Consider the following 22,640-nt stretch of genomic DNA (forward strand, 5'->3'; position numbering starts at 1 on the left):
TAGTTTAACAAGTTGAGCAGGATTATTTAACTTGAACATTTTATGTGTCAAAGCACTTTATACATGTTATCTAATATGATTGAATGAACATTCATTTTAGAAAGGGAAGAGAAGATAATGTCCACTTATAGATGAGGAAGCAGACTTGTTAAATCACTAGGACAGCACCCGGGTCCCTGCCCACAAATCCAGGGGCTCTCTTGTGAAGTGCAGAACTGGCTTCAATCTAGCTTTGCTACAACCGTGCTAAGTGATACAGTTACATGCAAAAAAGCTATTTAAGCATTTAAGTTGAAAATGTGATAGAACAGGTAAGAGACCTGAAGCAAAGTTGATTCAATAAATAACCTAGGCAGATGTAATATCTGATTACCAAATAACTCCCATGGAACAAAATATTTAAAAAGGCCTGATGTCTTTTAAACAAATGAAAGTTATACTATTTGGATAAAACCAAATAGGTGAAATTAAAGAGGACAGTTAATTTTAAAAGATGAAAATAAAAACTAATGCTATCCATTAAAAGTGGTATAGTAGTAGACATAAGTTTCTCCCTTTAAGAAAAAAAAAAGTAGCTTTCTTCTGAAATTGGTATTCTCAGTTCATGGAGCTGAGAAAATGGCATTCAACTTGTGTGACAATAACATTATACTTTCTTCCAAATGCAAACGAATCTTTTGCTGACTACCAAACACCACAAACTGAAAAAATACTTTTTGCTATTGCTTTAGCAGTCTGTAATAGAAGCCACTCCTATAACTGTTTCCCCCTCTTAGATCCTTTCAAGTCATTCAAAATGAGTGGAGGCAGGAACAGTAAGGAAAGAGAATATGGGATAAAGTATAGCATTTCATCCCTTCTACCCCTCCTACAAATAGATCCTGATAGACATTGCTTTAAATAATTTTCACATTGCCCATTCCTATTGGATGAGTGGAATACCAATCAGTGTTTTTCTTTGGTCTAAGTCCCATCTGAAGAAAAGAGTTTCGCATCTGGTGGTTGACAAGAAAAGGAAAGAGAACTGTAAACTATTTCCTCATCCCCCCAAAAAACCCTGTCAAGTTTTGCAGATAAAGTTAGAGAACTCCGAAAGGATGTTTGGTTTCTATTGGGAGAAAGGAAAGCAAGAGAGTACAGCAAAAATGCACCACTTGAAAAAGAGCTGTAGATGATACCTTACATCTTTAAAGTGCTCTAGTTTATAGGAGAACTTTACATACATTATCTCTTGATGTTTACCTACCTGTGAGGTAGGTAGGGAAAAAAGTTACCATCCTCACTTTGTAAAAAGAAGACAGAACAGAGACTTGAAGAGGTTAGTGACTTGCCCAAAGTCAAAGGATTAGTTATTGGTTTTACTGGCACTCAAAGCCAGGTTTTATCAGCCAGTCCAGTGCCCAGGCAACACAGACAAGATTGGAGGGCTTAGTGGTTTTCTAATATGACCATCAACAACATTCTCCTCTTTGTCCTCTCATTTATAGGAGAGATAATGGTATCTTAAGAGGAACTTCAGGGAGGAGCTCATTAATAACCTAATGGGCTCTAAAAATATGAAACATTTTTAAAATAACTGGTAACAAGTAAGGGATTCTTGTCAAGGCCAACTCTTTTGAAAGAAAAGCAGTTCAGTGCTGACTTTTATTGAACAGAAAGATCATTCCTGTGGGCTTGTAGGGAAACCCCATTAAAGTAAAGGCGGCACTCTGAGATTTTTGTCAATGAGTTTAATATATGTCCACAGGTAGTGTGTATGAATGCTAAAATTACAAAATTAGCTGCCACGGTCCAAATGTGTGGGACTTTAAGAAAGCTTTTATTAATCAAAAGATAACTTAGCATATCAATTTTGATTCCTAAAATGTATTTTAAAGGTTTGTAAAACAAGGCTAATTCTAGAATTATAGCATTAAATTTTGTTATTTTTGTTATTTTAATAACTTAATTTCATGAACTGTTAAAAAAATATTACATCTGCATCTCCCAGTTTACACATTTCTGCATTAACCTAGAGAAAAACCCACGTGAAAAGTTTCCATGCAGTTACAAAGGCAGCAGCACATACTGCTTCCACAGCAACTTGTTACTGCTTCAGGACACACCTGCACATGAAGCATCAACAAAAGGATACCCGCCCACCCTCTCCCACCAAAAAACCCAACCCTTTCCCATCCCCAGCACAAATTACCCGGTACAAGCAGTGACTTTAAAAAATGCTTTCTCAGTAGGAAGCATTTATAAAATGCAGCGATCTGAACAAGCTAAATGCTTGTACAGAGAGATGGGCCTCTCACCCAAGAGTTAGAAAAACTCTCAATAGTTTAGGAAAGCTCATTTTTAAAAGTATAGTTACACATATTCATGGCTATTTCTTTGAAAGAATATACCCGGCCTCAGCTGTGGAAGAGATGAAAGCAGAAGCAGCAAAGGGGACACAGCCGTAACAGAGAACAGAGCTTCTCCGTGACCATCCAATAGGTTGCGGCAACCAGGAAGGAAAACGTGACTTCACGTAGACCACTGATCTTCTCTAAGTGAAGTAGTTAATTTTTCATGCACTTGTTACTCAAGAAAAACATATAACCACTTAAAATACAGCATTCACAATGTCATTAGCTTATGGTATCAAGGAAGGAGAAAACGGTGCTCCTGTACTACCTATCCCTAGAATTTTTCATGTACACGTAACTACCCTAAAGGCTACGGAGATCCTAGGTTACTGTCATCAGCACCCCATCCCACCTATAAAACATACACTGAATTACATTGTTTTGAATCCCTGTAATTTCAATAACACAGATAGTGTTCTAATTTTACCTTTTTACAAGTTTAATGTAGACACTGAAGAAAACACCAGGCAATGTTTATTGTGCAATTCCAACAGTTATTTGTGGAATCTTGGTTTAGAGGCATTCTTTATAGCCACTTCAACTGCCATTCAGAACTACCATTCTAAACAACAATCTAACTGCTTATCTATCAAGTCATGATATTTCTTCAAATATCACAGCTAAAAGCACTGATGATTCATGTTATAATTTTAAAAATATTTTAAAACTACAGAGTTCATACATCATTCCTTTCATAAAATAATCAAAATAATTTGATTATCTGGAAGAAAATTACTGAAACAGAGTCCTTTCGATGTATCTATAACCTCTGTAAAATTCCAAACCAAATATAGAATGATGATGAAATAAGGATTTCTCAGTTACTAGGATTGCCTGAAGATGAAAAATGGACTGTTATTTTTTACATTTCCTGTGAATTCAGAGCTTACAAGTGGCGTCAGGGCTCAGATCTCTGCGATGACTTTACATGGCTTTCACTTTGATTTGTTTCATTTTCATTTGTTTCTTTTCCAATTTTTTTTGCTCACGCCTCAAGGCAGCTTCCTAGAGAGAGAGAGAGAGGATCCAAACTAAGTTTTAAGCACATGTTTAAAAAAATACATCAAAACTAGAACACTTCCCATATTATTCAAAAATCTAAGCTTGCACCATAAAAAACATTCCAAAAGATAGTTATAAAAATTGCTAATATCTATGTTGGTTAATGAAAATTAACTTGAAATGAAGCACAGTTTTAACTTAAAATTTCAAGTTAGAACAAAACTAAATACTACATTTAAGCAGGCTCCATTAGTCTGGTCTGATTTTTCCTACACCCGGGAAAGAACTAGCCCAATTTTCATCATAACAATTATACATATCTGCCAAGGATTTGTACTTCCGTTCAGAAAACCTTAAGATCTTGTTTGATCAGGTTATTAATTATAAATCTCTTCTTAGTAGCCTAGATGTTATACCTAAGCACAATACTTCAATTCATAATATTCGACTGGAAATTTTTACGTTTTTATTTAGGAATTAAGAGGTTACGTGGGAGAGAAAGAAGCTTCAAATACATTATTTTAGTAGCAAAAATCCGAATGTTTATCCATCTGCAGCTGTGCTCTTGTATAAGTATCTTGCAGAATTGAACCATCATTGTTAACACCACTTTTATAGAAAAATGTATTCTGAGTTTGGGTTCACAAAGGCAGAATGAACCCACTCTCTTTGGCAGCTGCTGTCTCCTGTGAAGGCTCAGTAGCAAGTAAACAGCAATAGCATATATGTCAAAAGCTATACTCTTCTGGGACAGCTACGTGAAGTGATTTTTTTTGGGGGGGTGGGGGAGTCCTTTTCCACTTAATTCATTATATCTTTTTACAAAGTACCCAGGCCTAGATACTACAAAGTGGTGGTTAAACAACACATGGTTTATATCTACAAGCATCTTACAATATGCCCTAAATTCTGAGCTCTCCTTTTATTAAACCTATTGTAGTTTCAGACCCTAGAAAGAACTGGAGAACCTTTTTTCATAGAAAAATGAAAGGTATTATCTATTCATGATTCCATGTAGGTTCTTCCAGTGTAGTCATTAAAAAGCCATTTTTATTTATAAAGATTGCATAAACACAGAGCTCTATTTTCAGGGGGAAAATACCCATCAACTAAACCAAACTAAATCGAATCAAAAATGATGAGAAAGGATGAGATGGAAGGAGGCTGTGGAACCCCGGGCACTTCGCTCACAGCATTAATGACGCTCCTGGCAGCTTAAGTGCCACACAATGGCTCCCTTCTACTTGGCAGCATGCTGCCTCTACTTCTAAGAATTTTCCTTAATTCTCAAAATTATTCTCATTAAAATTCACATCTCCCAGAGCTTTGTTCTCTTTTTGATTGGCATTTACAAGGCTTAACATTTTAGAGCTGGTCTATGGCATCTTATTTCACAAAAATGTGAGACATGCAGATGTGTGAAACTAACATACCATAGCCTAAAAAGCTCTTGAGTTTGAGACTCTAGTTACATACAAAGTAGAAACCAAATATACAAACAAACAAACAAAAAACATTAGAATTCTCTAATTCTAGAATCAAATTAAAAATTTTATAAAACAAGTTTATTTGGACCACAGAGCATGTGTGCTGGCTTCTATTAAAATTTTTAATTTCCTTCTACCTCAGTAAGTATTAGGCTTGAAAGACAGTGGAACTTTCAAAATGGGATTGTGCTGGGAAGAAAGGATAATTCATATCACTATTCAGGATCACACTCAATCTAGCATGGTTTGAACAGAAAGGATTATTTTTTCTTTATAGTGCTATCAACTAACCAAATGCCCCAAGTACTGAGAAAATACTAAACTTTTAGCCTGTGTACCTTCCTGCACAGAATTTCTGTAACAGTCAATATGGTATAAATAGGTACCCTTATAAATCTTAGTTTTACCTCAGTGGGAAAAAAATGTCTGTCTTACCTCCAGCCTGCGCTGTTTCTCAGGATCTTCCTCATTCATGATTCGCTCCTTCTCTGCTCTCTTCTTCTCCTCACGCCGAGACTGTGCAGCTTCCTGTCTCTGCACATGCGTCAGCTTCAAGAAGTTCTCTTCCACTCGAGCCCGGTTCTTATCTGCTTTTTGTTTTCCCTTTCCCCAAGAAACAAAGCATTTCATGAGGAATCCATTTCAATGCAACAGTAGCAAAATCTGTTTAGTATGTTTTCATAAAACTACTCCCATTGAGCACTTGCAGGTCAACTAGCAAAGGTACAATCACTAAAATCATTGATAGATGATCACTCCCAGGAAGAAAAAACAATAAAAGGTGTCAACTTATAACAAAAGCTATGGGTCTTACTTCTCTGTTGAGTCGAAACTTTTTGGCTTTATCAATAGAATAAATCACCATGTTCATCAGGGGTAGCAAAGCCTCCATATCCTTTGGGTAGGTGTTACCTGAGCCAGGCACTGGAAAACAAAGCCATTTTATTATTGGATTAACAGCAGCATTAATATTCATGAGTCACCCAACATTTTAGAAATATTAATAGGCTCCTTTCTCCAAGTTTCTTAGGCAGCTAAAATGCAGCAGCAAATAGACATTAAAATGGATAAAGGGATCTGTTATTGAAGAAACTCAAAGGTAATAAGCAGGCATGAGCTTAGTTTTAATGTTTTTTTTTTTTTTTTTTTTTTTATAGCTATCTTTTAGGAGGGAACAACAATCTGCTTAAAATCATCTCTCAAAAAACGAAGAACCCAGACGGGACATGGAACACTTACCATTAAATGTAAACAGTAGTGTCCTCTTAGTGTCAGGCAGCTTTAAAGGCTGACCTTCCCTGTCATAAAAGAAAAGACTATTTAGAAAGAACACAAGAAAGACATTCTCTACACACATAAGAAACCCAATTCACTCAGACAAATAGATACCTGTAAATAATTGGCACAGTATTTGGCTTGGTATCTCCAAATAAAATATAATCTCATAGCATGAAGGACCTTTATAGGTCATCTGGTCCACTTGTCTATCTGATAAATACATTCCCAATGATCTTTAACCTATACTTGAACACCTCCAGTGATGTCCCACCCAGGCAAGATATATTCCATCTCACCTGGGGAGCCAGAAATGAGCCTATGTTTCAGTACAAGGCCCATATTTTAATAAACATTTTTGCTTACTTTGACGGACTTTTACATCTCAACTCCTATGTTCCTTTCTACAATGAAGCATCTTATTCTTGAGTCAGGCTCAGAATGAATTTAGAAATAATCTACTGTAACATATATCATTTAGTTCCGACTACCAAAGATTCCCTTGTAATCTCTATCGACTCTCCCGCCCCACCAAGGGCTCCATGATTGCCATAATGTGGTACTTGGCCCACAGTGTTATTGCATTGAGTAAGGCAAGGATGGTGCAACACCATCTAGAGGCAAAAGGGCCTAAGTAATTGTGACACACAACTAAAATCCAGATTGGCTTTTAATTGTACTCAAGTCCACAGCCTATGAGAGCACAGCCCTTAATCAAAAATTTAAGGCAGAACCAATTCTACACCAAGGGTAAACTTAAGTAAGTTCTCTTGAAACAGAGTATGAATTCAAACAATGAATTCAAGCCCTAAATATGTACGTTCAAACAATATTATTATAAATCCAGAAAGTCTATGGGCATTGAGGGTCTGATGCATACTGGGAAAGAATATAATCACCCAACTATTCAAAAAGGCAGAAAGGCCATATAACTTATAGAGGCCACAGATTTGCAGTCAATCGATTACAAATTAAACACCAGAGAGTCATATCATAAATTTAAAAAGAAAAAAGGAAACTTAGATTACAAAGGACAAAGAAATCAGTAATCGTATTTTCTTAGTTATTAGCTATTTTGTAAGGTTTTCCTCCATCTCATCGAGTGGGGGGTACACATATGTGGTGACACATGCAAACTGGGAAGGCTCGTTTTTCTCCAGTAGGTTTTTAATTACCTTCACGATGCATGCAGTCAAAGCAAAAGAACACTTGGGAGTCACCAACTTCCCTCACTCGCTTGCTAAGGGAAACTGCAGAAGCATCTGCAGGTGTTTCAACACAGAAAGCTAAGGAAGAAAATCACTGTCAATATTTTTATTTAATACGTACTCTTGCATAATTTTTGGACCAGAGAACTGGTCTGAAAAATGAACGGATTCAATCTTGTCAGCATAGTGTGTAAGAAAGTGAACCATCTGAAACAAAGAAAAGAAAATTGTTTTTTAAAAAGTAGGATTTGATGCATTTCCATTTTTTCATAATCCTCCTTACTTTTGCACACTGTCATCAAGGCTAAAACTTTTTTAAAAAATTAAATAAGATAAGGAATTTCTCCACAATGAAACTAGTATCTTTTCTTTAGTAACACCATTGATTCAATTCTTTCAAATGTCTTAAAATCATATTCTAAACAAGAATGAAAACGAAGAAAAAATCTAAAATAATTACAGGGGATTCTTCATAAACACATCACCATGAACTTATATATAGAACAGTCTTTGAGCTATCCTGTATTTTTGTGATACTAAGATGAGCTATTAGCATCACACAACCAATAGAAAAAAAATGGCTCTCTATACATCCCTCTTCTCTTACACTGATACTTAAGAAATGGACTAAATGACACGATGATAAGGATTAAAGTCGTAGTCTTTTTCCAAAAAACCCGAAAGCCATTATTAGCAAATCCTAGGAACAATTTGCTTTTGACTTAAAGAAGACCTTCTTAACTAATCAAATTGTCCTTTTGACAAGTTCATCTATTGCTTTAAGAAAGAATGTAATGTTTGTGTGGGAAAGGAATACAAAACCAGTGCACTGTCATAAAATGAAGAACTTGTATGTACAGTGTGACTCTGAGGGAGAGTGCCCGCAAAGGGCAAGGTCTGCAAACGTGTGTCTTCCATTGCATTTACCTTTGTATCCATCATTCCCTCTGTGACTTCTCCCATCTCTGACAGGATGGCCAAGGAGTCTGGCAATCCATACTTTGCTCCAGACTTAGGTTTGTCACTACAGAACTCACTCTAGAGGAAGAAGTAATTGAAAGCAAGAGATGACATTTTATTACGCACAAAGACTTTTTGTCTCTCAAGAGACTATGTACTGACCTATTTCAAAGTGGTCAATTATCCTATGCTCTGAAGTTAAATGCCTATGTAATAAATGGGCACAGTTTCTATATTTGAGTGGAAACAACTCAACATACCAGATCCTGCATTTCCTTCTGCAGTCGCACCAAGGCTTTCCGAGTGCCAACAGCAAACACATATGTGTCCATGTCTTCATCATTCATGGTTACTTTTATTTGCTTTAAAAAACAACAACAAAATTCACCTGTTAGGTTCTGTGATGGGCAGAGTTCTAAGATAGCTCCCAAGATTCCCACCCCCTGGTGTATACATCCTCCCCTTGAATGTGAATATGATGGGATATCATTCCCATGGCTACACTGTGTCATGTAGAAGGCCCCTAGTCAGTTAGCTTTGAGCTAATCCAAAGACATTAACCTGTGATTGAACCCTACTTGAAGAGTCAAAGTGTGAAAGGGTATGGGGTTGACAATGTGATCTAGCAATTCCACTGCTGGGTATTTATCCAAAGAAATACAAAACACTAATTCGAAAAGATATATGCACCCCTAAGTTCACTGAAGCATTATTTATAATAGCCAAGATATAGAAGCAACCTAAATGTCCATGAATAGACAGACAATTAGATAAAGAAAATGTGGTACATATATACAATGGAATATTACTCAGCCATGAAAAAATGAAATCTTACCATTTGCAACAACATTGATGGACCTAAAGTGTATAATGCTAAGTGAAATAAGTAGACAGAGATAAACAAATACCATATGATTTTAGTTACATGTAGAATCTAAAGAATGAAATAAATGAACAAACAAAACAGAAATGGACTTATAGATACAAAGAACAAACTGATGGTTGAGAGATGGGAGGGAATTTGAGGGGGCTGAGTGAAAAAGGCAAAGGGATTTAGAAGTACAAAAAAATAGTCATGGGGATATAAGGTACAGAAGAGGGACTATAGTCAATAATATTGTAATAACCGTGTACGGTGCCAGGTGTACTAGACTTATTGGGGGGATCGCTTCATAAATTATATAAAAGTCTAACCACTATGCAGTATAGTTGAAACTAATATAATATTGAATGTCAACTGTAATTGAAAAAAAAATTCAATCTGTATAGAGTAAACAAGCAGGAAGAATACATACCACTTGATCACTCATTGGCCTCATCATCCGGGCCAGGACATTCAGCAAGTCCTGTCTCTTGAGGAACTGAAAAAAGCAAGACGATAGTTGCAACTTCTACTTACTATCAAGAAAAGACGTTGGAGGGAAATCAGATGCTTCATCAAATATATTTGACATTTACCAGTTAGTAAAAAGATGATTTTTAGACCTCATTTTAAATCAAACATGAAAGGATGAGACACTGAACTTAGAGGATTTGGAATCATGCTGGAAAACACAAAAGGTATTATACCAGATATTCCCTACTTACCCTGAGCTGGATAAGCATCCCCTCACAGCACACTCGACCAGAGCACCACAGGTTGTAGATATGCTCATTCTCCTGGTTCAGCTTCCCAGTACTTGTGGCTTCTTTATTAGTTCCATCATCTCCTAGGGGTAAAACCATTTAATGTGATTTCCTGAAAGTGTTGGGGCCTAATGCCATACCGTCCTGCACCCTGACCCTATAATAATGATAGCCTTAGGGTAGCAAGACTTTGCTGTCTTACAGAACTCTCCACTGGACACAGATTACAACAGATGGGCATCGTTTCTTTCACTTTTAAAACTATTGTCTCCATAAAAAAAATTATAGACTCTAGCATTACTTCCATGTCCTCGTTGGTTAATGACTAGTAGCTTAGAGTATTAATTTCTTAAAAGTAGATATAAAATGGAGCAAAATCAATTTAAATGTCTCTGTCAAAAGTTAAAAAAAAACAAAACCCCTAGGCAGTGAATAAAAAATACCATTAAAACAAACTATTTAACACTCTTTGATTGTGTCTCCTATGAGTTAATTTTAACCAAGTTTGCTTTTCCACAGCAAAATAAGTGGTGTTAAGAACTGTATTTTAGATCTAAAAAAAGCTCAAGTTCCAATCATTTTCTCTCTTAGTGCATTAAATGTACAAAAGAAATTGTTTGACCTCATAAGGTGAAGCAGACTGATATATCAAATGAGAACACACGTGGAAGGCATTAAAGGCTCTTATTATTTTCCTAATTTCCAGGTCAAAAATTACTCTGAAATACAGAGAGAGCAAAGAGAACATGGACTTTAGAAGCATGTAAATGAGGTTTTAATATCATGGTTGCAATTGAACAGGTGAAGTTTTAACATTTTGAGATTTCAGTTCCCTCCTTAGGAAAACAGAAATCATATCCAATTGACAGTATTGTTACAAAGATTAAAAAATAAACAATATATGGGAAGTACCTAGCATCGATGCTTAAACAGTCTCATAAAGAGCAGAGCAGATGGATACTTGCTTACTATTAGAGTGTTAAATGCCAAAGAGGTGAATGTGGGGGAGTCCATTTTATTCCTTACACTGGATCTGAAACTAAAGTGTCTAGAGCCTGGGGAAATTTTGAGAGATTTCTAATTTCTAAAAGATGAACTGAAAACATTTGCCAAACTATTTAAAATGTCAAAATTCCCTGCTGTTGGCCAGACTTAGCAACTTGTTTTGATATCACTGATTATTACCTCATTCTATTCATAAGCAGTTTTAGCTACTGTTGGTTAATGAAAGATGAGAAAATTATTTCATAAGTGAAATTTATACAGTCTATAAAACATAAAAAGTGGAATCCGTAAGAGAAAATAAAAAAGCATCCTCTTCAGCAGTCAGAAACCTATACTCAGAAGAAGAAAAAGTTCTTACCAGGTCTTCAAGCAGGCAGCTGAACTTCTATTAACCTAACTTACCTACTAAGGTAAAGTTGCTCTCCAAAAGCTCTCTGTGAGTGTTAAACCAGGCCTGAGCAAGGCGACTGTTTTTATTCTTCCCAATGATATAATTCATGATGTAGGCCAGCAGACCAGTTACCATCAAAATTTCTAGATAATAACTCTCCCAACTGTTCTGGAGGTGTGCAGGAACCTAAAGAAGAAAAATCCTTCCATTTAACGTTGGCTGAGGCTAAAGGATGGAGTCTAACTCATAGGATGAAGGAGAATGAGAAAACCTATAAACAGAAGTTGATACTATAACTGTCACTGAATATGGTGATACTTTGAAAAATATGCCCATTTTGGTTTTCTGGGTTGGCTTTGTAAAAGACTCTTTAAGAGAATGTGAGGAATATCATATAGTATAAAAAGCTGGAAAGCCTTTTATATTAAACTTGATTCTGAGTCTCACCCCAAATAAATGCAATGCCTAGCCTCTTCATCATTCCTTGATAAATGAAACTATGAGGGCTAGGATAAAAACATAGTTACATCCCTAGGTGTGGAGTTTCATCAGAAGAATTGGTATCAAACTTTCACAGATCCTACTATTATATCAACACCAACTATACAATCACTAATTATATTTCTGGGGTTAATGACAGCAAGATATTTTGTTGGTTAGTTTAGAATTCAGAATACTGTATATACCTACATCAACAATTGTTATTGGGTCTTTATTTTTGCTAGAAGAAGTATCCGGTTTGTCTTCATAACCTTCAAATTCTTCATCATCATATGGCTCGCTCTCAGTATCTCCCTCCTACAAAAATGAGGCACAATCTGTTTTCCCCTAGAAATGTTGCCAGCAATTTTGTTTCATTTTTATAGGCAACAGTTGTAGAGGAAAACAGAACATGAAGGCAGTTGAGCATACAACACAGAGAACTATTACATGTTTTTAACAAATGATGACTCTCTATGCTTTTGAACCCTGAGTTCTAAATGATATAATTACCACCCCCACATAGAATCAATTTTCCACCCCTTCTTCCAGCCAGGCTTTCTATAGAGGAGGAAAATACAATTCATTCTCCAATCAACGTAATAGGTAGGGACATACCACGAAACAATTAGAAGAGCTCCACCTACTAAACAAAAATAAAGATACCAGAGAGTAAAAGTCTTCCTAGACCTGGTCTTACTTTTAACGTCTGGGAAAAGTGCTAGGTACAAATTTTCTTATCCTTCCAGTTTCCCAAGAAATCAATAAAAAAAAGAACCTCACCTGGGTATCTGCATCTTCAAAATCTCCTTCCTGGTTTTCATCCTGCCCTTCCAACTCCACAGTGGTCTCATCTTCATCATCTTCAGTGGTTATCACCCGTTGAGGAGATTCAGTAACCGAATCTTCTGTGACATCCTCAAATTCAGCAAAGTCATTATCATCATACTCTACTATGTCTTCCTCATCCTCGAAATCATCAAACTTGGCCTCACAGATTTTCCCAAACACCAAAAGGACAACACAGAAGGTGTGGAAGGCTTTCATTGTACCTTAACAATGAGTTAAAAACAAAGAAACCAACCCTAAGTGGACTGCCATTTTTCTACATATATCAATCAAATTTGGAAACAATTAAAAAAAATCTACACCTCTCTCCTACTTTTATTTAGTTCTATTCATTTCAAATAGCATTTGTATTTGTGTGTGTGTGTGTGTATTAAAAAAATGAGGTGAGGGTAAAGAGGCCTGGGTTCTAGGCTGGACTCTGTCACTAGTTATCTGTAAAGTCTTGGACAAGAAATTTAATTTCTTTTGTTTGGTTTCCACTTACTGCATATTCGGTAAGCATTTTTTGAGAGCCTATAAAAAGCTTTATATAGGAAGTGGGGAATGGGTATAATAAAATAAGAATGAGATGCAACTACTTAGCTATTAGTGGTAACAAAAATAATACATGAATAGAAAAACCATTCATGCTGAGATCAACTTTGTGTGTTCATGTGCGAACATCATGGTGATAAAAGCAAATGTTTAAGACACAAAGCCTTAGGCACTGTCCCAAAAGTTTTACAAAAACCAGCTAATACACTCCTCATAACAATCCTTTGAGGAAAGTGGCATTAACATCTCCATTTCACAGACAAGGAAATAAGGCCCAGAGATGTTAAGTAATACAACTACCATGTAACACAGAGCTATGATTTGATTCCAGTTTTGCCTCCAGAATCCCCGCTAGGAACCACTTATCAGGCCACTTCTCAAATGTAAGCCCGTGGCTGTGATTTTATATTACTTAAAGTAGTAACTTTTTTTTGCTAACAAAAATGTTCCTAGTGTACATGATGGAATTAAATACTCAGTATTTCATAGCTTTCTGAAAAGAACAGTAGGTATTCCACCATCTAAACAAGCTTTTGAACCAATAAATATAATGAAATCAGATCTGTGACAAAAATGTCTCAAATGATATGAAAACATAGAGGACAATAAAATCATTACAAACAGCTGAGGCTTTACAAAAAAAGGGTACATTTAGACTATAGTTTGAAGAGTAGTCAGAGAGATTTCAACCATCATGTCTATTTAGGCTGTATTTCTAGTTCTCCCTTATTGAAACTCCAACCCTATATCATTGTCTAACAGACACATCCATTTTGATAACCCTGTAAACTTTCTGTATAGAGTCAGATAGTAAGTATTTTAGGTTTTGTGGGCCATACAGAGTGTCTGTCACACATTATTTTATATTCTGCTGATCCCTGCCCTACAACTGTCTAAAAATAAACAGGTACTTGAATTTCACTATTTCTATATAACTATCAATCCCATTTCCCCAGTCTTACTTGTTGAAAAAACAAGGTACTTAACTTCTTACTTTCTTTTCCCTTTGAAATCTAATCAGCCGTCATCCTGGTGTTTCCCTCTTTGATTCTCAAAGCTACCATGGAGTCCAAGTTATCACCACTGGCTAATGAACCACAATATTATCCTAAATGGTCTCCCCTGTCTCGATTCTCCCTATTTCTCCTCCCTAAAAACTACAACTATCTTCCTAAAATACAAATTCTGTTACATAAGGATTCAATAACCATCAAGGCAAATCAATTCCTGCAGAATATAGAAACTCTGGCTTTCATTGCTTTCAAGAAATGATCCTATCACATCTAATCAAATGTATCTTCACTGAGAGTATCACCATGTCAGATACGGAGCCAAGAAAAGTAAAACTTAACTTCTAAATAATGATAAATTTGCAAAAGAATTCAGCTTCAAGGATATGCTATATTACTTATAATAGTGAAAAATTTGAAACTGGCTAACCTATGGGTGCGTCCAAAAAACAAATTTACTTTTTGTCCATTAAAAATTGTTATAAATGAAGTTAGAATCCATGTTGTTTTAGAAGCAAATACTATAAACTAAAGGTTTATATTATAGGCACTTTATTTTTTTTTATTTTTTTTATGCTTTCTAATTTTCCTATGATGTGCTTCTGTAATAAAACATTCTTTAAAAAATAAAAGCATGGTTCCTGCACTCAAAAAGAGATAGTGCAGACTGAGGAATAGCTATAGCAGACAGGCCTGAAATAATGTATTTTAGGAAGTTTGGTATAGACCCAAAAGGGGGAAATGAGGCTAGAAAGGCCATCAGATCATGATGATCCTTATTAACTACATGCTAGGAAGTTTGGATAAGTAGAATCGACTGAAGATTTCAAGTTGGAGAGTGACACTATCAGATTTGCACTTTAATCCTGACAGCTCTCACACACAGGGTGAACTGGAGGATGCCTGAGACAGGAAGAATAAGTGGTCGAAATAATCAGACAATAGATAAAAAGGGATTGAACTGGCAGTGGTACTGAAAATGAACAGGAAAACCGATTTGACAGATATTTAAGAATTCTACTTGTCGGTATAAAGTGATTATATATAGAGAATGTGGGAAAGGAAGACCTGGGGTGAGGCCAAGTTTTGGCTCGATTAATAGTTGGACAAAGTTGTCCTTGAGATAAAGAACAATAAAGTAGGAAAAAACAGGGGCGAAAAGCAAAATTAAATTTAGTACCTGTTGAAAAGTTTGGAGTGTTTTTGAGCAGTATGTCAGATGATTAATATTTATCTCTTTTCACAATATCCCTAAAAGGTATCATAACCTATTTTACAGAGAAAAGGATATAGTTAGAAATATAAGCCTGGCATTCAAGATACAAGCCAAACCTGGAAAAAGAGATGGTGTGGGAATGGATGAGATCTCCAGGGAGTATTATGAGTTAAGGCTATTTTTTTTTTCTTTAAAGAACATCAAAAAGTCTTGAAACAAATTGTAACAGCTAAAAGGTGGGTATAATAGGGGAAATTGGAATGGGAAACTAAGATGGAATGGTTACAGAAAAAGAGACTCTGGTCAGAATGGCATCATGGGAGTCAAAGGAGAAGCATATGTCTAAGAAGGAAATAGAGCTCAGTTTCAATTGCTGCAGAAAGTTCAAGTAAGATATAAACCAAAATTTTCCAAATGTTAAGAAGGAAGTCATTTTTGGCAACTGCAAGGAAGTGGTAAGGATGGAGGCCAGAATGCAGGGAGTTGAGTACTAATGGAGGTTAACTACCACTCTTTCAAGGTGCTCTGGGATAGTGAATATTCTCTATCATATATTTATAACACCATAAGTTCTTAAAGGAATCAGTTCAACGTCAAAGGTTATTGCCCAATATTTTCCAACCCCCGGCTGCTCAAGAAATATTCTTTGAACTGGACAAAGTTCATAAATTCTGGAAGGCACAAGTAATTTGACAAATGCCATAAAGGATAGACCAATAGCATATCCTTTCCAATATTCAAGCTTTGAGGTTAGCACCAGGGAATATTTTATGGGAAAACATGGCTGCCATCTCAACACCAATCTCTAAAGGGTTTGTAATGTATCCCCAAACATCCCTAGCTTCCTTTGATAATCTTTTATTATAGTCTAAAGTGAAGAAATATGAAAAATAGCACGCATTTTGGTGGAGTTAGATTTGGTTTAAAATGTCAGCTCTCCTAATTGTCAGCCATAAAATCTTGGGCTACTTACTTAAAATTCCCTGTTCCTCACTTAAAAACAAAGAGATACCCATTCATCGCTTGCCTCATTGGGTTGTAGTGGGTAGTACAGGAGATATGTGACTGGCACAAAGAAGGCACTCAATAAATATTAGTTTCCATTACTTCCTTCCCCTGTGCCTTATGAACAACCTTCAAGATTTAAAAACTTCATTTTTAGTATTTCCCTTTTCAGATCTAAACTTTTTCAAATAGAAGCAAACAAAGGTCAACACTGGCACAATTTGATTAATGACCTGCCTAAAGGTCTGATCATTTCAAACTTAATTTCCATGAGAATGTTCACACCATAGAAGCATTTCTAAGATAACTCAGCATTGTAACAGGGCTCCTTCGAGGTTATTTATGTTAAAATTATTCAAGCCATTTGTGCCTTTGCCTTCCCACTCCCAAGTCTCTCTGCTGCACCTGTCAACTCATTTCCCAAATGCATAACTCCCTGCCAGGCCCCCAGTCCTGAACAGACTGCTGGGGCAAGGAAAGCAAGCATTAATTCTGGTTTGATTATCTTTTGCTAGCTCACTTGGCAGTGTCTCACAGACTGGATCTGGACTTAAACTCCGAAGAGTAAGTGGAGGAATCATTCCTTGTTGCCATTTTAGCTTCGGCCTTTCTGACAATGGCCAGACTATGAGACTTCTGGAAGTCAGGTAGACATTCCCCTATTTCTTTACACATGTTGGATAAAATACGTTTTGTTAAGACATTTTCAGAGAAGACTGACCACAGAGATTGTTGCTTCTGTTAGACCATCCTGGTCTAGTTCTCATCATGGAGAATCAATTTATCGTAACGTCTGCAGTTCATTCTTCCTGCTCCATACTGTAAACTTTCTCTAACTTTGCCCTTCTGGTTGGCATTTGCTCACAGTTCTGTGGGGGAAGTTCCCCAAACCATTAAAATCACCTCAATCCTGAAGACCAACAGAAAATGGGCCTTGGGGTGGATGGACAAACTTTGCTCCTTTTAAGAAAATCGAGAGACGTGAGAAGACGCGGGGACCGACGCATGTCACTACAGGCCAGACTTAGATTGGGTGGGAAAGGGGACCGGGCGAGGCCACGCGCAACTCAAAGAGTGACCACTCGGCCTGGCCCGGCCCCCCACCGACTAACACTTCATGGCCCGCTTCCTACCTGTACCGGGGGTTAAAACCCGGCTCAGCGCTCCTGCGGCCGCCACCTCTACCTCGCTTGCCTAGGCCTGGCAGCCACCTGCACCGTCACCGCGGTTTTACTGCCCCGGATGTCTCTAGGACACCGCTGTATCAGGGAGCTCAGTCACGCCGCGCCAGCCTTGACGTAGGCGCCACCATCCGTTACGTAGACCTCCTGCGGCCCGCCCGCGCCTGCGCGCGGAGAAGGAGCGGGACGCAGCCTAGGGGAACCGCGCGGGACCTCCTCCAACCCCGCCCAGCTGGGGCTCGGTGGGGTTGCTGGGAGAATTACACAATCCCGGCCCCTGGGCCGGAACTCCTCACGCAGTTCCCAGCCCTCTCTGCTCAGGTTCAGTCAAGTTGTCATCGCACTGAACTGGTGCTCCGGAAGCTAAAGGTGGCCATGCTCTATGACCGCACATGGCCAGAGACACGAGGAGAAATACTGCCCGAGTCGTATTTGCAAAACACTACGGGAATCGACAATTTCATGTATTTGCGTTTTCCACCCAAGGCCTTTTCTTGGAATTTTTGGCGGCTCCCTGTCACTGCTACTTTTTCTTCACTCCCACGCCCACTTCCTAAATGGACCTTAAACACCCCACACGCAACCATAGCGCCCCGTCAAAGTGTCAGAAATCTGCGGGGAACTCTGGAGCTTTAAGGCCGCGACTGCGCGGCGCTTCCCGGAAATCAAGCGCAAAGCCCCTCCCCTCGGCCCGCGCTCTTTGCACTGCGCATGTCAGGTTTGCGTTCCCCTCCCCCAGTCAGCAACGGGTCGAGAGGCGGCGGCGGCGGAGGCGAAAGGGGCGGAGAGGCAGGAGGGCGGCGGGACGCGGCCTGGACCGCGCGTACTTCGGACCGTGGGATTCTCTCCGCGTCTGAGGTAGTAGGAGCTGCCGCTACAGCAGCAGGTTTGTGCGAGGTAGGTCGGGACGCGGGACCGCTATCCCTTTGGGGCACTGGAGGCAAATGCGGGGCCTAGCGAGGGCCAGGGAACCGCGGCCTCGCTTAACAAAGAGTCGGCGGAGCCTCTGGGCACCAGAGGCCCAGAGGGCCGGGGAGGGGTGAAAGTGTGGGGCCGAGCCCTTGAGGGGTTCTTCCTAGCCGCGTCGCCTGCCTATGGCTTCCACTTATACCACTGCTCTCGCGGAGGCCCAGGTGGCGGCTTTCCGGAGGCGGCACCCACCAGCTCGGCTACGGAAGGAATTTGCAAGATGCAGATCTCAGAGGCCGGGATAGCCACGGGGAGAATCCTGACCCTGTTCGGCAGCAGTTGGCCCCTTTAGGCAAAAAGTTGCCAGATCAGAAGACAGTAAAAGCCATAGTCGGTAATCTTGGTGCAGTCTTGAGTAGATCAGTGATTAGCATCACCATCGTCACACAAACTTTTTGCGGCCTACTTAACAGCCTGTCTGATGTGAGTAAATAATTTATATGGAGTCGTAAGCATACGTGCCAATAACATAAGGAGAAACCATTGTACTAGTTGAGAGTTTTGGGGGAATCATAGCTTCCTTAAAACCTTAGTGAAGCATTTCCCTGTTTACACCTCACTGAGATGGTTGTTCAATTTCCTCAGGCTTCCCTGGATGTTGTTTTTTGTAATGCTGTTTCGATACAGATAGATACATATATTCTCCCTTACATATACACCCTGGAGCTTCTAAAGGGCAGAAATTATTTTTAATTCACTGTAACTTTATAGAATCAAGCCCAGTTCTGGCACATAGGAGGTGAGCAATAAGTGTTTTGTACAAAAATTGATTGTAAGACACGGCATTGAAAAAAATGGATGCTTAGTTTTTCCTGTACCTAGAAGTGGCATTATATAGCCTAATCTGCAATTCATTTATTCAAGGAATACTGTATGCCTATTCCCTAGCACTGTTTTAGGTCTGTGACCCATGCTCTCATGAACCTTTCTAGTGGAGGGAAGAGAGTAAACAAATATATAAATTATACTGTATGTTACAAAATTATTAGTGCCTTTGAGAAAAATGAAGTTGGAAAGAAGAGGGATGGGGAGTTATGTTTTGAAATAGGGTGGTCAGGGAAGTATTTACAAACTATTCAAGCAGACTAAAAGCAGGTGAGGGAGGGAGGGAGCTGAGCCAGTGTCTAAGAAAAGGAATGTTCTAGGCAGAGGGAACAGCAAGTTAAATGCCTGGAAGAGGATAGTACTGGCCTGTCAGAGGAACAGTTAGGAGACCAGTATACTTGGAGCACTGTGAGCAAAAGAGGGAGTAGTAGGAAATAAGGTCAGAGTAGAAAAAGGAGTCGGGAATGGGGGCAGAACAACCAGGACCTTTTAAGCTATTGCGAGGATTTCTCTTTTGCTTTGTCTGAGATAGGAACCATCTAAGAGTTTTGAGCAGAGGGGTGATAAGACCTGACTTACATTGTAATAATTTAGTGTAATTCATGTAGGAGTGCAGTTGTTTGCATTTTAGTTTTTATCAAATTGAAATTCATATAATCAGCTCTTAGTTTCTTTAGTCTAACAGAGAGGAAAGATATGTTTCTAAAGTAAGTATAATCCAGTAGTTACTTATATTTGGCTTAAGAATGTGATGGAATTCCTAGGTTTTTTTTTTTTAACAGATTCTCCTTAAAGAACTGACCTATTTATAATGTGAGATGTTCTTAAGACAGATTATTAGATAGATGCTAATCAACTGTCACTACAACTTTCTCTTACCCCAAAAACACAAGTGATAAAGTCATGTGGTTTTATAATCAGCTGTTTTTAGTCCACTATTTTAAAAGTCATTTGGATCATATCTTGTTTTCCACCCTTGTCCAAAACATAAATTTTGGCCAGCTTACTTACCTTCCTTATGTTCCATGCTTATTGTAACCTTTGCTATTTCTAGCTTTCCTCCTTGGAATGTCTTCTTCCTTTACACTTCTCTACTCAGCTTTCATCTTTTTGTGCCTCACCCGGATTCTAGTTCTCTTAGGAAGCCTATCCCCACTTATTAGCTCATAGTCATCTCTGACATCTTCAATGTCATGTAGCACTTATATATGGAATCCCTGAGTTGAAAGATCTCTGAGAAGTATAGCTTGATATTCTCCATTTACCAATGGAAAAATTGATTTCTAGAGAAATAATAATGATAAACATGACAACTAATACATAGTGTGCACTTACTATGTGCCATTCTTTGTTGTAAGTGTATTTTTTGTATGAACTCAGTTTTTCACACCAACTATGAAGTAGGTGATATTCTCACCATCTTACTGAGGCCCAGAGAAGCATGGCAAAGCTAGAATTTAAACATAGCCTGGCTCCATAGTTTGTGTTACTTTATTATGCTATTATGATTTTCTCCCAAATCATAGTATTTTAGTGCCTAGAACCATACCAAGTAGACCTTTATGCTATCTTTAATTTTTCTCCTTGGCCAAGAGGTAAAGCCCCTTGGGTCTTCCATATATTGACTAAACATAATTAATGAATGTGTACTCTGGAAAACAAAAGAAAAAATGGATAAGCCTGCTTCTTCCATGAAATCTGTAACATGGAGTTGGAGAGGTAAAACAAGAATATAAATAGTTATGATTAACTGTTGGGGGTTTTACGACTAGAAAGGGGGTTTAAGGAAAGCAGTAGCACTTCCCTGGGGGAATCATATTCATGTCATAGTTCTAGGAGTTGATATTTAGGTGGACTTTGAAGGATAGGACTTTGGTAGGTAGGTATACATAGTGAGAGATTTAGTGGGGAGAGAATCCAGGTAGAGGGAAAACTTCACCAAAGTGTTTGGTTTTCTTGGGAAACTGATGAATGTGAGAAACCCTGGGAGATAAGAAGAGTAGTTTCTTGCCCTGAGGAGAGTTTCATTCCAGCCTGATTGAGTAACTGGAGAGCTATTGAACTGAAGGGAATAACAGAGTCAGAAATGTGCATCAGGAAGGTTTGGGGGTAGCGGAATCTGGAAGAATATAAAAGAGGGTTTTTGCTGACCATCTAAATGCTCACCTCCCTCGGGTGTGACTTTCCCTAGTTCTACAATATTAACAACATACTGTTTGTAAATATTCTTTCTAAATCTTATCTCACTAGAATTATTTAATCTCTCAAGCGATTCCTGAGGAAAACGAGATAGTCTTAATTAAGTTCATGCAAACTAGTACTTATCAAGTACTTCTTATTTTAGCCATGTGTTAACTTCCATGGAACATTCAAAATGAGTAAAGACGGTCCCTATTTAGAAGTAAGGGTGGCCTAAAGGCGAAGATGGACATAGCATAAATCAAATTTAGTACTAAGCAGACTGAACTAAGTACTATTTAATAGCAGTTCAAGCAGAACCTATAAGGAAGGTATAGGAGGAGAGGCACAGAACCAGAAAAGCAGAGCATAACTGCTGTTAGTGTTTTGATTAATAGCCCTCAGCTATCTCTCTGTGTGTAGCACATGCTCTTACATTGAATTATACCATCCACCTTGTTTTATGCCCTTCTTATTTAACTGAATGTGTAATAGACACTTTTCCATAAATATAAGTGGTAAAACTTAAAATACATATTCCTTTTGGCTAAGCAATTGCCTTAAGGAAATAATTAAAGGTGTGCACAAAGATATAACTATATATGTTTCATAATGTTATAAAACAGAGAAATGTATTTATTGACTTTTAAAGATGAGTGTATATCATTAGGTGAGGAAATCTAAAACTGTGCAGTGTGGTTTCAATTCTGTTTTTAAATTTCGTGTATGTGTTTATAAATAAGCATACAAAAAATAGCAAAAGATATCAACAAAATTACAGATCTGGAAAAGGAAATTCCCCTGCTCTCCAATTTCAGATAATTTTAAATTTCGTTCCTTTTTGCTTTCTGAGTTTTCTGCTTTTGTACAGAACTTAGGTAACTTGCATCATCAAAAAAGGTTTTTGTGGAGCCAAGACTAATAAGATACCGTAAGGTACTGTTTTAAACTGATTTGATTGATGCTCAGGAAATTTCTTTGTAATCCTTAACTGTAAGCTAACTGAATACATAAGGCAACATTTCAATGAATCATGGTTTCTCATC

The 22,640-nt window shown here is 37.9% G+C and overlaps 2 protein-coding genes across 5 annotated transcripts in view; one reads left to right on the plus strand and one right to left on the minus strand.

Moving 5' to 3' along the window:
- Positions 1-1,715: 1,715 nt before the first annotated feature.
- CCDC47 (coiled-coil domain containing 47) lies at positions 1,716-17,792 on the minus strand. 2 transcript variants are annotated; one of them, XM_016128582.2, is made up of 13 exons: positions 17,575-17,792; positions 12,611-12,879; positions 12,038-12,145; positions 11,359-11,533; positions 9,913-10,034; positions 9,621-9,686; positions 8,586-8,687; positions 8,293-8,403; positions 7,487-7,572; positions 6,122-6,180; positions 5,697-5,806; positions 5,318-5,485; positions 1,716-3,398 (listed from the first exon to the last, which is right to left on the minus strand). In XM_016128582.2, the coding sequence occupies exons 2-13, from the start codon at positions 12,872-12,874 to the stop codon at positions 3,318-3,320; spliced, it is 1,452 nt and encodes a 483-aa protein (XP_015984068.2). In that variant the 5' UTR covers positions 12,875-12,879; positions 17,575-17,792; the 3' UTR covers positions 1,716-3,317. The 2 variants fall into 2 exon arrangements, with proteins under 2 accessions (XP_015984068.2, XP_036078272.1); XM_036222379.1 differs by lacking the exon at positions 17,575-17,792 and adding an exon at positions 17,163-17,531.
- A 577-nt stretch (positions 17,793-18,369) lies between these two features.
- DDX42 (DEAD-box helicase 42) overlaps positions 18,370-22,640 on the plus strand; it is a 29,159-nt gene continuing 24,888 nt past the window's right edge. The window contains exon 1 of one of the 3 annotated variants that reach the window (XM_016128511.2): positions 18,370-18,519. The gene's annotated coding sequence lies outside the window, so the exon portion shown is untranslated. Of the gene's footprint in view, positions 18,520-18,790; positions 19,015-22,640 lie in introns of those variants that run through there. The other 2 variants (XM_016128528.2, XM_016128518.2) reach the window with 2 other exon arrangements.

The sequence above is a fragment of the Rousettus aegyptiacus genome, unplaced genomic scaffold (assembly GCF_014176215.1).
Source record: "Rousettus aegyptiacus isolate mRouAeg1 unplaced genomic scaffold, mRouAeg1.p scaffold_m13_p_6, whole genome shotgun sequence".
Taxonomy (NCBI): Eukaryota; Metazoa; Chordata; class Mammalia; order Chiroptera; family Pteropodidae; genus Rousettus; species Rousettus aegyptiacus.